The following is a 12,174-nucleotide window of genomic DNA, read 5'->3' on the forward strand; positions in this document are numbered from 1 at the left end:
GGCTCGCCCGGGGCGCCGGGGTTCGAGGCGGAGCCCGAGCCGGGGGCGGGGACGGCCGGCGGGCGGGCGGGCGCGCGCGGGGATGGAGCGGCGCGCGGGGCGGCCGAGGTGGCGGGCGTAGCCGCCGCCGCCGCCGCCGCGGGCGCTCCGGAACCCACCTCAGTGAGCGGGCGAGCGGCGCGGGCCGCGGCCGAGCGGGAAGACGTCAGCAGGGGGATGGAACCTGTTCGCGCCGGGCCGCCGCGGGCTGCGTAGTCGCCGGGCGCCCCGGGGTGGAGCGGGGCGCCGCCAGCCAGCCCGGCACCGCCACAGGTGACGACGGCGGCGGCTCAGCCCGCGGGGCCCCGTCTGGAGACGCGCGCGGCGGCCGAGTCCTTCGGACGCCGAAGGGAGAAAACCGCCCGCCCCCCGAGCCCCCCGGGGAAAAGTCTTCCCGCGGAGACCGTCGACGGCCCCCCACCCGCCGGGGGCCCCCGCCGTCCCGAGTGGAGCCATGGCCCGCCCCTTGCTCCTCTGCCTCCTGCTCGCTCCCCTGGGCTGGGGAGGGCTGGGCGCCGGCCGCGACCCTCGAGCCCCGGCCCCGGACCCCTCGGCTCCGTGGAGCCGCTCCGTGGATGGCACCATCTTGGCGCAGAAACTCACCGAGGAGGTGCCGGCGGACGTGGCCTCTTACCTCTACACCGGGGACTCGCAGCGGCTGAGGCACAGCAACTGCTCCGGCCGCTTCGAGTTGGCGGGGCTGCCGGGGAAGTCGCCGGCCCTGGCCGGCTCCCAGCCCTCCCTGCACGGGGCGCTGGACACGCTGACACACGCCACCAACTTCCTCAACACCATGCTGCAGAGCAACCAGTCCCGGGAGCAGAACTTGCAGGCTGACCTGGAGTGGTACCGGGCGCTGGTGCGCAGCCTCCTGGAGGGCGAGCCCAGCATCCGCCGGGCGGCCATCACCTTCAGCACCGAGTCGCTGTCCGCGCCCGCCCCGCGGCTCTTCCTCCAGGCCACGCGCGACGAGGGCCGCGTCCTGCTCCAGGACCTGTCCTCCTCCGCGCACCACCTGGCCAACGCCACGCTGGACAGCGAGTGGTTCCACGGCCTTCGGCGCAAGTGGAGGCCCCACGTACACCGGCGTGGCGGCTCCCACGCGGTGCCCCGGGGCCTGGGCCACGGCTGGAGGCGCCGGGATGGGGTCGGTGGCGACCGGAGCCACGTCAAGTGGTCTCCGCCTTATCTGGAGTGCGAGAACGGCAGTTACCAGCCAGGGTGGCTGGTGACTCTGTCAGCCGCCTTCTATGGCTTACAGCCTAACCTGGTCCCGGAGTTCAGGTAGGGAGAGGGGACACAGCCAAACCCCCAAGTCTCCCTTCCGGTTTCCAGGGTGGGGAGGGAGAGGGGGGGGTTGGCGAGGACGCATTGTTGCTCCTTTTGAACACCTTTCTCTCCCACTTTCAGATCAAGCCCCAGCGGGCTTGCGTGTCTAGAGGTGAAAGCACCCCCACTTTTGTCAGCTTCAGGCACATGTCCAAAGTCGACCCTCCCCTCCCCCAGGAGATGACCAGTTTCCCTGCAAAAGGACCAGGGGACGGGGGGGGGAGGGGGGAGACCGCACAGCCTCTCTGAGCCTCTCTCTTCATCCCAGTGTATGGGAAGGAAGGGGATCCCCCCTCCACCCCCCCCCACCAGGGATGGTGCCATTGAACTTGGAGAGCATGTGGGACAGACATCAGGCAGAACATCAGAAGCCAGGAGAAAAAGGGAGCTGGAGAAGAAGAGGAGAGTTCTTTGTGGCTGTCACTTCGGGGTATCCTCTGCCTGCTTCCGGTCTGTGTAGTTTGGGGCACCAGTTTGCTTGTTAGTCAGCGACCGAGCTTATAATTAAACCTGTGCTGTCCCCTGGGCACTTCTGGCCACTCAGCAGTGAGTCACTCGGCAGCAGAGCTGTCTGGAGGATCCAGACTTGGCAGCTTGGCCAGTGTGTTCCTACTATCTGGTTTTCCTCTCTTCCCCGCCCATCTTTTCTTTGGTATCTTTATTCTCTTGGTCCCTGGGTTTTCTTAAGGGCTCCTTGTCAATCCCTTCTATGCTCATGCACTTTATAAATGAACCTAGTAGTATCCCAGGGAGGAAGAAATCAGTCCTAATGGAAGCGTGGTGTATCTCCTGCTTGGAGCTATAGTATGACATTTGAGAGAAGGTGATAACTTGGGGTTATCAGGTGGCCTTTGTGGTGAAGAGCTCCAGGAAGCAGTCTCTAAGAATGATGCAATGGCTCATGCCTGTAATCCTAGCTACTAAGATCTGAGGACTGAAGTTCAAAGTCAACCTGAACAAAAAAGTCTGTGAGATGCTTTGCTTCGATGAACCACCAAAAAGCTGGAAGTGGATCCATGGTTCAAGTAGCCCTAGACTTGAGTAAAACAGCTTAGGGACAGTACTCAGGTCCTGAATTCACACACACACACACACAGACACACCTCACATAGAAAGAACAGATGAAAGGAAGGTTTGGGAAAGGCTGTAAACTGACTGTTCTCCTTAAGTCCTGTGGGGGAGGCTCTGGATGGAAAGTCTTGGAGATGGAGATAAGGCTGCTTCTTTACCTTGTGAGACCTGGGAAGAAGTGAGGAAACTGCACGTGGGTGGTTCTGCTCTGGCACAGCTTTCATCAGGATGCAACCTGATGAAAGTCACCAGATCAAGTACTGAATGATCCAGAGGGAAAGTCAGAGGCTTAGTCATCTTGGTGCTGCCAGTTACTGCTGAGTGGCCTCAAGCAAGTGACTTGAACCTTCCTGAGAATTATGCAATTATGAATTCTGTAGCCTTTGAGGAGGCATGCATGAAAAACAACCCCCTTTCTTGGATTCTGTATGACCTTATGATTTGTTATAATGATCATGTCTTAAACCACAATAACATTTCTACTTTCAGAATAATCTCATTTCCTCCTATAAGAGCTTTGAATCTTTGTCACAGTGCTTTCTCAAAAGAAAGGCCAGTAGATGCCATTGGCTACAGCAAAGAAAGCCTTTAAAAGAGTCTTTCAGGGAGCATAGGATTTCTCTCTCTCTCTCTCTCTCTCTCTCTCTCTCTCTCTCTCTCTCTCTCTCTCTCTCTCTCTCTCTCTCTCTCTCTCTGTCTTTCTCTCTCTCTCCCTCTCCCTCTCTCCCTCCCTCCCCCTCTCTCTTTCCCCTTCTCCATGTTTATTTTCCAATCTCTAGCTCCTTCTTCCTCCCTCCCTCTTTCCCTCCCCCCTCTCTCCCACTGCTCTGTATCTCACCCCAACCTGTCTCTTGTTTATGTACATATTTAGTCTGTGTGAGGCTCTGTGTCACTTTGCAGGCACTGTCTTGTTTAATCTTTACAACAATCCTATGAGTTTGGTTTTATTCTACTTTGGTGTCTAAAATCACAAAGGAGTTAAATTTCTTGTCCAGAACTACGCAGTGGTTAATAGATCTAGCCTGGATTTCAGCCCACTTCATCCTGTTCTGACTATACTGATCCACATTTTTTGAAGGTGGCCTAAGGGAGAAGCACACAATGTAGCTAACACATAATATCAAGGAATGTATTCCCAAAGGGATGAAAACCATTCATTTTCACAATTGTTTCTCTAAGGACCCAAAAATATAGGTTACCTTAAATAACCCAATGCCTTATACCAGCCAGGATGAAAGGCCAAGTGTACAAAGGGTCAGAGGCTGTGAAGGATTTACGAGGCCCCTATATTCTTAATGTGGAGTTAGTTTAAGTGCTTTCATAGCCATTGGTGTTCTTCAGCCAAAGCACAAAGCCAGGACATTTTGACCAGTCTTGAGAGCTCCTTAAAGAGCAAGACACGAACTCCTAGAGCAAATTTGCTCTCCAAAAATAGTGTGGAAATTCTGCACAGATGCTCATCCTAGGAACTAGAAGAAACCGTAAAGGGATCAGAACTTTCTACCTGTTGTTTCTTATAGAGATTGAACCAGAAAAGAGAGTGAGTTATCCCAATATCACAATCAAAATTGTAACAACATGCATGGAAAGCAACCCTTCTGCTTCTGGTTTAGAAATATGCTTTAGTAAAAATCTAGGACATACTTCCAGGACAACTGCACATGAACCATGTTGGGTACATAACATTTTCCTTTTGAGACAAGGTCTTGCTAATCCTCAAACTCATGATACTCTTGCTTCTGACTCCCAAATGCTAGGATTACAAAAGTGTGCCAATGTGCTATGTTCTCCAGTATTGTTGTTGTTGTTTTTAACAACAAAAAGCACCTACAGAACACAGCTGTTGAGGTGCTTTTGTTTTTGTTTGTGATTTTTTTTTGCCAGTCTTGGGATTTGAACTCAGGGCCTGGGCACTGTCCCTGAGCTACTTTTTGCTCAAGGCTTGCACTTTACCATACGAGCTGCAATACCACTTCCAGCTTTTCTGTTTATGTGGTACTAAGGAATTGAATCCAAGGCTTCATGCATGGTAAGCAAGCACTTTACCACTAAGCCACATTCCCAATTTTTTTTTTGGATCAGTCATGGAACTTGAACTCTGGACCTGGGCTCTGTCCCCGAGCTCTTCAGCTCAAGGCCACCACTCTACCACTTGAGCCACAGTGCCACTTCTGGTTTTCTGGTTAGGGTGGACCTTTCTTGCCTGGACTGGCTTTGAACCTCAATCTTCAGACCTCAGCTTTCTGAGTAGCTAGGATTACAGGCATGAGGCACCAGTGCCCAACTTTTTTTTTTTTTAAATAAAGGATTATATTCACATATTTGAGAGATTTAAACAGCCCTTCTTATAGTGTTTTGTGGTTAATACTCTATTGTCTAATATGTGTAATCTAATTGTATATAGACCTGGTGCTGGTGGCTCAGGCCTGTAATCCTAGCCTTTCAGGAGGGTGAGATTTGAGAGGTTTGAAGCCACCCTGGGCAGGAAAGTCCATGGCACTCTTATCTCCAGTTAATCATAGAAAAAGTTGGAAGTGATGCTGTGCCTCAAGCAGTAGAATTCTAGCCTTGAGCCAAAGAATCTCAAACACAGTGCCTGAGTTCAAACACCAGCATTGGTGTGCGTGTGTACATGCACATGCACATGCACACACACACACACACACACACACACACACACATAAACAGAGATGCTTTAAGTGTTGTTGAATTTACATGAAGATGAGTTGGGAATCATTTTTTTTGACAAACTGAGCAAAACACTAGAATTCATTTGGTTTCATCTCACTTCACAGGTGAGGATACCAAGTCTCAAACAGCTAAAGGAATTTGCTCAGTACTTATTGAGATGTTTATCTACATAACTAAATTCAATACTTAGAATGCTAATGTACTTACTCTTTCAGAATAGTGGGCCAAAATCGAATGTAAATCAGCTGTTTATAAGGATCATGTACTGGATCAGATTCTGTTCCATTTTATTTTATTTTTAATTATTTTTGCCAGTCCTGGAACTTGAACTCAGGGCCTGAGCACTGTCCTTGAAATTTCTCAAGGCTAGTACTCTACCATTTGAGCCACAGCACCATTTCTGGCTTTTTCTGTGTATGTGGTACAGAGGAATCAAACCCAGGGATTTATGCTTGCTAGGCGAGTACTTTATCACTAGGCTAAACTCTCAGCTCCATGTTCCTTTTTTTTTTAATGTTATTGGTTTTTTGTTTTTGTTTTTGTTTTTGCCATTCCTGGGTCTTGAACTCAGGGCCTGAGCACTATCCTTGGGCTTTTTCCTCAAGGCTTCACTCTGCCAATTGAGCCACACCACCATTTCTGCTTTTTTATATGTATATGGTTCTGAGGAATTGAACCCTAGTCTTGGTGTCTGCTAGGCAAGGACCCTACTACTAAGCCAAACTCCCAGCCCCCTCATGTTCCACTTTAACAAAAATAAAAATAGAGGGCAGGCACTAGTGACTCATGTCTGTAGTCTGTACACAGGAGACTGAGAGTTGAGGATCACATTTTGAAACCAGTCAGAATAGGAATGTCTGAGAGGCACTTATCTCCAATAAACTACTTAGAAAAAGCCAGAAGTGGTGTTGTGGCTCAAATGGTTGAGCACTAGCCTTAAGCAAAAAGAAACAAAGACAGAGAGCCCAGGCCTTGAGCTAAAGCCTTGGGGCTGGCACAAAAAAAATTGAAGATAGCATTGACTAGAATTTATATATTTGTTTCAAATAGGTGGTATGTATTTACTTTCTTTCTATGAATCATACAATTAAGTGTCCTGTATTGTGAGAAACATGATAGCCTTGATTTAAAACTTCATTAAAGTCTAACTTTTGTGTCTAGATGTTTGGAGATCAGATTCTTCATAATTACAGTGTAGCATTGGGCTTGCTCATCTGCATACCTGAGACCTCTGTAGTAAGATTTTTTTTTCCAGTCCTGGGGCTTGAATTCAGGGCCTGAGCACTGACCTTGGGCTTTCTCAAGGCTTGAGCTCTACCACTTGAGCGACAGTACCATTTCTAGCTTTTTCTGTGTATGTGGTACTGAGGAATCAAACGTGAGTCCTCATTTATGCTAGGCAAGCCCTGTATCAGTAGGCCATGCTCTGGGCCCATGTCATGAGAATCCTTAAGTGGCCTGGCTACGTAAACAACAGGAAACTTTGGGAACAGGTCTGATCCAGATAGCTCCAAAATCCTTCAGAAGTGACATTGATGAGAAGAGAATGTCAGATGTGGTATTTGGTTTTGTGATGATAGCAATTCTCTCACAGAGTATTTACAGAAAGTCCAATCCATGTATACAGAGATAATCAGATAAGTTAAAGGAAATGAGAGCTCTATTTCAAAATAAGCATAAGTATTATGAGTTTCCTGATCTTAAAACATTCCCTCCTACAAGTATATTTAACCTCAATATGGAATTGTTTCACAGATTTCTAAACCAAGGACCTCAGTATAAATCTGTAATTTCCACTAAGATAATCAATGTTTGGACATTTTTGGAGTTTCTTACTTACTCTTAAAAATGTTCTGTTTTCAATTTGCCTCTATAATTATCTTTAAGTTTTCAGAAAGAGCTATTTATTGTGGTGTGGAAGTGACACAGAATTTTCTTGCCATGTTCTAGAATATGCATTTGAAAGCAGAAGTGGGACTTCCAAAACTGCTAACTGAATTACAAGAATATATGCTTACCCTCTAGCCAATATAAGCATATACAGTACATTTTGTATTTATATTTTAGAATACTTCGATACCATGAAGTATGTTGTTGTTATTTTGTAGTTGGTTGATACTGCAGCATCAGGGCTTGAACTATTTTCTCTCTTCATTTCTGGTTGGCATTTGAAGGATTACTTATGCAGAATCACTAATAGAGTGCATTGGGTGTTTATATATATATATATATATATAATTTAGGCAGCTTGATGATTACTATGTGCAAATAGACAGTTCACTGGCACCAGGGTTGTGTTTCAGAGAGTTTAAAGCCAACAGTGTTATTAAACTCTTTCCCAGCACATCAATAACACATGCATTGGTAGGGCTTATTTTGCTGGCCTTATCTGCTCTTCATTTTTTCATTAACAATTTATTTCTGTGTGCAATTTCTACTCCAGTTAGAGATTTGCTCATTAATAAGTCTTCCTATAGGAAAAAAAGGTCTATAAAAATATTTGGGTATGGCTGGTTGTCTATGGTCCATGCTTATAATCCTGGCTACTCAAGAGGCTGAGATCTGAGGTTTGAGGTTTAAACCAGTGTGGGCAAGAAAGTTCATAAGACTCTAATTAACTACTGAGAAGCCAGAGCTCAAACAGTAGAGTGCTAGCCCAGGAACAGTACCCAGGCCCTCAATTAAAGCCAGAGAATGGAAACACAAAACAAACAAAAAGCATTCAGACAGAGTGCGTCTCCATGAAACACTTCTTTAGTTTAGAAGTTTTAATCCTCTTGGCAAAAAAATCTTCTAGTATTTTCCCCCTTTCTTCCTTCAATGCCAGAGCAATACTAGCTTTAGTATAGTAGTGCTATATTATACTGGAATATACCCATGTAGAAGCTGTGACTGAATTTATTTTTTATATCCAAGTATATGATAGTGCCTCAAAAAAAATCCTAGGATGCATCTAGTTGGATGCATCTAGTTTAAGCACTTTCATTATAGATAGTGTTTATGAGCTTACATGTGATTTAACCTCATAACTGGAAAATTAATTTTACCAAGCAATAGTCTGGTTACCTAAGAATCATTTCAATCTCCAAGTCTGAACCCCTCCTTGCAAAAACAATAGAATAAAGAAAATAAGAGTTTTAAAATTTTTATTTTATTGTAAGCATGTGATATCAGAGGGGCTACAGTTACATAAGTAAGGTAATGGATACGTTTCTTTCCAGCATTGTTACCCTCATTATTTTCTCCCACTTGTACTCCCCGGACTCCCCTTCCCCGCCCAAGTTATAAAGTTGACATCTAACACAGTGTCTTGTGGATACCGCTGTTTCTAACACAGTGTCTTGTGGATACCGCTGTTTCGTTGACTCACTCTCTGCCCTTTGTCTCACCATTTTGTTACTCCCCACCCAGTCCCTCAAATCATAAACATATGTACAAGATACAGGGCACTAAAATAAAAAAAAAACAGTGACATCAGAGGATAAACCAAAGGGAAGAAAAATGAAAGAAAAAAGAAAGAACTTTACACAGTGCATTAAAACACAAAAGCAAAGAAACGAACAAAAAATCTCTCATTTCCATATCTTGGAGTTCATTTCAATTAGCATATCTTAGGTGGTCATATGTACATAGCTATTGAGTTATTGTGATCCTCTGCTAGGACAATCCTAGACATATATACTCATTATTACAATGAGGGAAACCATGGAGCCTATGTTTCTTTGGGTCTGGCTTACTTTACTTAGTAAGATTTTAGCCGGGCACTGATGGTTCATGCTGTAATCTTAGCTACTCAGGAGGCTGAGGATTGTGTTTCCAAGCCAGCCCAGGTAGAAAAGCCATGAGAGATGCATTTCTCCAATTAACCACCAAGAAAGCAGAAGTATATATATATATATATCTTTATATAAAAATATATGAACATATATATATATATGTAGGATTCTTTAAGTCTTGTCTAATTAGCAAATTTCTTAGTACACCCATATCTTAAAAGAAATCTTAAAGTTAGGAACAATTTTGAATACTTCTTTACATTAGTTTTGTCACCATTTATTTGTTCTACTAATATATATGACTTGTTAAATCATTATAGACAGACCTATAGAATAGTATCATACATTAATTTTTATCCAAGAGAGGAAAAGATGTAATATTAAAGACTAATACATATTTATAACCTCTAAGCTTTTCTCATTTTCTTATCTCTAACTAAAATGGGTTGATTTATTCAAGATGTTCCACAATATATACATAGAAACATGAATGTAGACCTCACTTAGTGCTTCTCTCTCTCTCTCTCTCTCTCTCTCTCTCTCTCTCTCTCTCTCTCTCTCTCTCTCTCTCTCAGTAGATTTCTAGTTTTCTTTTTTAGTTTTCCAGTCCTGGGGCTTGAACTCAGGACTGGACACTATTCCTGAGGTTTTTGGCTAGTGCTCTACCACTTGAGCCACAGAGCCACATCTGACCTTTTCTGTTTATGTGGTACTGAGGAATCAAACCTAGGGCTTCATGTATGCTAGGCAAGCATTCTACCACTAGGCCTCACTCCCAGCCCCTGTGTAATTATTTTAAAGATGATAGCATATGATTACAAGCACCTGAAATTGGACTACATTCATATGATAGACAAAATCCATGATCTCATTGACTATTTTATGGATGTGGGGAGAGATATGAAAAACAAATATTCCTAACCAAAGAAAAACATATAGTTGATAGTACTATGGTTTGAATTCAGGGCCTTGTGCTTAATAGGCAGGCATTCTACCAGTTGAGTCACATCCCCAACCCTTTTTTTTGGCCAGTCCTGGGGCTCGACTCAGGGCCTGGGCACTGTCCTTGGACACTTTCTAAGCACTGCTCAAGGCAAGTGCTCTGCCACTTGAGCTACAGCACCACTTTGGGTTTTCTTTTTTTGGTATATGTGATACTAAGGAATTGAGCCTGGGTCATTGTGCATGCTAAGCCAGCACTCTACCACTAGGCTATGCCCCTGTTTCCTCCCTCTCCCCTCCCCCCCAGCAATTCTTTTACTTGAACTTTTCCTCAGTCTCTAGACTGCTTTTGTGGTTTTGTGGTTGGAACTGGCCTCTGGCCTGGTCTAGGAAACATACAACCCCCCTTTGCTTACGCCCCTCCCCCCAGTCCCCTGGGACTATGGATGTGTACCACAATTCCCAGTTCATCGACTGAGACAAGGTACAACTTCTTGACTGGGATGGCTTCAAACTTTGATCCTCCTAATATCTGCCACTAGAGAGCAGATGGTATTAAAAATGTGAGCCACCCTTCCTGGCCTAAAATAATAATTCTTGATGTGATCAAGTGCTTCAGGGAAATAGAAGCACCTGATTTATAGTCAGGTGAATAACTTGTTGCACCCAGGGCCCCCTTACTATATGGACATTAGACAGGATAATGTAGAGAATGGCTGAGTGCAAAATAGGATGCATTTAGTACAATGTTCAAGAGAGAGGTTTCTTTGAAGAGGTGACCTTGAGCAGAGAAATGAAGGATGAGAAGGAGACAGTTTTGACAAGCAGAGGCAATCATATTCCAGATTGGAATAGCAAGAGGGAAAGTCTTCAGACAGAAATGAGCTTCTAGTGTGTTTGGCACAGAAAGAAAGAGAATGTTGCTGGAATGTAATGAGATGTGGGTAAATGGCACAAGATGAGAGTAAGGTATAGAGAAGGTGCTTGAAAAATGATTAAGGTGTTGTGGTAATGTAGAAACATATTAAGTGCTTAACAGCCCAACTTTAGTAACATAATATGTGAACATTCTCATCTGTTTTTTTGAATGGTTTTTTTTTTTTGGCTAGTTCTCCTTTTTTTACTCTTCTTTTCAGTCTTGGCATTCTTACCTAGTGGCTCCTTTAGCTCTGGGAATTTGGCTTTTTCAGTTTCTCTGAACAGATATTAGCCAAAGAATAAGCTATTTTGAGTTGCTCCATTCTTGAATGTGAATGGCTATATTGGGACATATTAGTAGGCGAAAGTTTAAAATCCAGCATTTCTTAGAAAAAAATCAGGTGCTTTTGTTGCTTCCAATCTGGGCCTTGTAAAGTGAAACAGTTTTTGGATACAAATAGCAAGTGAAGGAAAAGGAGAGACAGGTGTAAATAAACACGTGGCAAGACATTTCCTCCTCTCACCAGCAAGACTGCCATGACATCTTGCCTGATCTCTTTGAAGCCAATGACTAGCACGGCTGGCTTGGCATTTCCTGGGATACACTGGGCTCTCTTTTATGAGAGAGGTTCAAGGTGCTGAGGTCAATCAGAGGCCCAGATCCAGAAGTGAGATTGGAAGAGGCAGAACAAGGGCTATAAACATTAGGGACACGAATTTGAAGAGGTAAACTCTGCTTGACAGGAAAAGATGTATAGATAGGTATGTCTAGACAGGCATTGATAATAGAAGATTTGGATTATTGGTCTGAAGAAATCATCATCATTACCTTCTCTAGGAGGACAAATGCAGAATTTAGCTTTTTTGTTTTTGTCATTTCTTTGTGGTTCCCATTGTTTCAGTAACTTTATTTTCATTTAACTTTTATTCTGTTGTTTACTATAAATTTTAGATGGGATTTTATATCCTTTTCTTCTGTCTTTCTAGCCCTATTATATATGCAAAATACTTTTGCATAATTAAAGTCAGAAACATTAATGTTTTATAATTATGTTAAAAAATATTCTGTGATCTGTTGGTCAGTTGTTCCTAAGAACTGAACTTTCTGTGGCTGAATTTATTCTATTTAAGAATGTTCTAAATTTAAAGGTCCAGAAGATTTTCTTTTTAGATGACTTAGTTAAAACTTTGTTACACTGGACCTGGAAGGTGGCCTAGAAGTAGAATGTTCGCCTAACATGCCCTGGGTTCAATTCCTCAGTACCACATACACAGAAAAACCAGAACTGGTGCTATGGCTTAAGTGGTAGAGTGCTAGCCCTGAGAAAGCTCAAGGACAGTGCTTAGGCCCTGAGTTCAAGCCCCAAGTCCAGCAAAAAACAACAACAACAAAAATACACTTTGTTGC

At 44.4% G+C, this 12,174-nt stretch overlaps 1 protein-coding gene across 1 annotated transcript in view; it reads left to right on the forward strand.

Moving 5' to 3' along the window:
- The first annotated feature begins 375 nt into the window (after window positions 1-375).
- The window catches only part of Gpr158 (G protein-coupled receptor 158), a 231,767-nt gene continuing 219,968 nt past the window's right edge, over window positions 376-12,174 (forward strand). The window contains 1 exon segment of the mRNA XM_090319031.1: window positions 376-1,323. Within this exon segment, the coding sequence (XP_090175157.1) occupies window positions 494-1,323 (830 nt within the window). The 5' untranslated portion in view covers window positions 376-493.

The sequence above is a fragment of the Megascapheus bottae genome, chromosome 26 (assembly GCF_031878675.1).
Source record: "Megascapheus bottae isolate mThoBot1 chromosome 26, mThoBot2.hap1, whole genome shotgun sequence".
Lineage (NCBI taxonomy): Eukaryota > Metazoa > Chordata > Mammalia > Rodentia > Geomyidae > Megascapheus > Megascapheus bottae.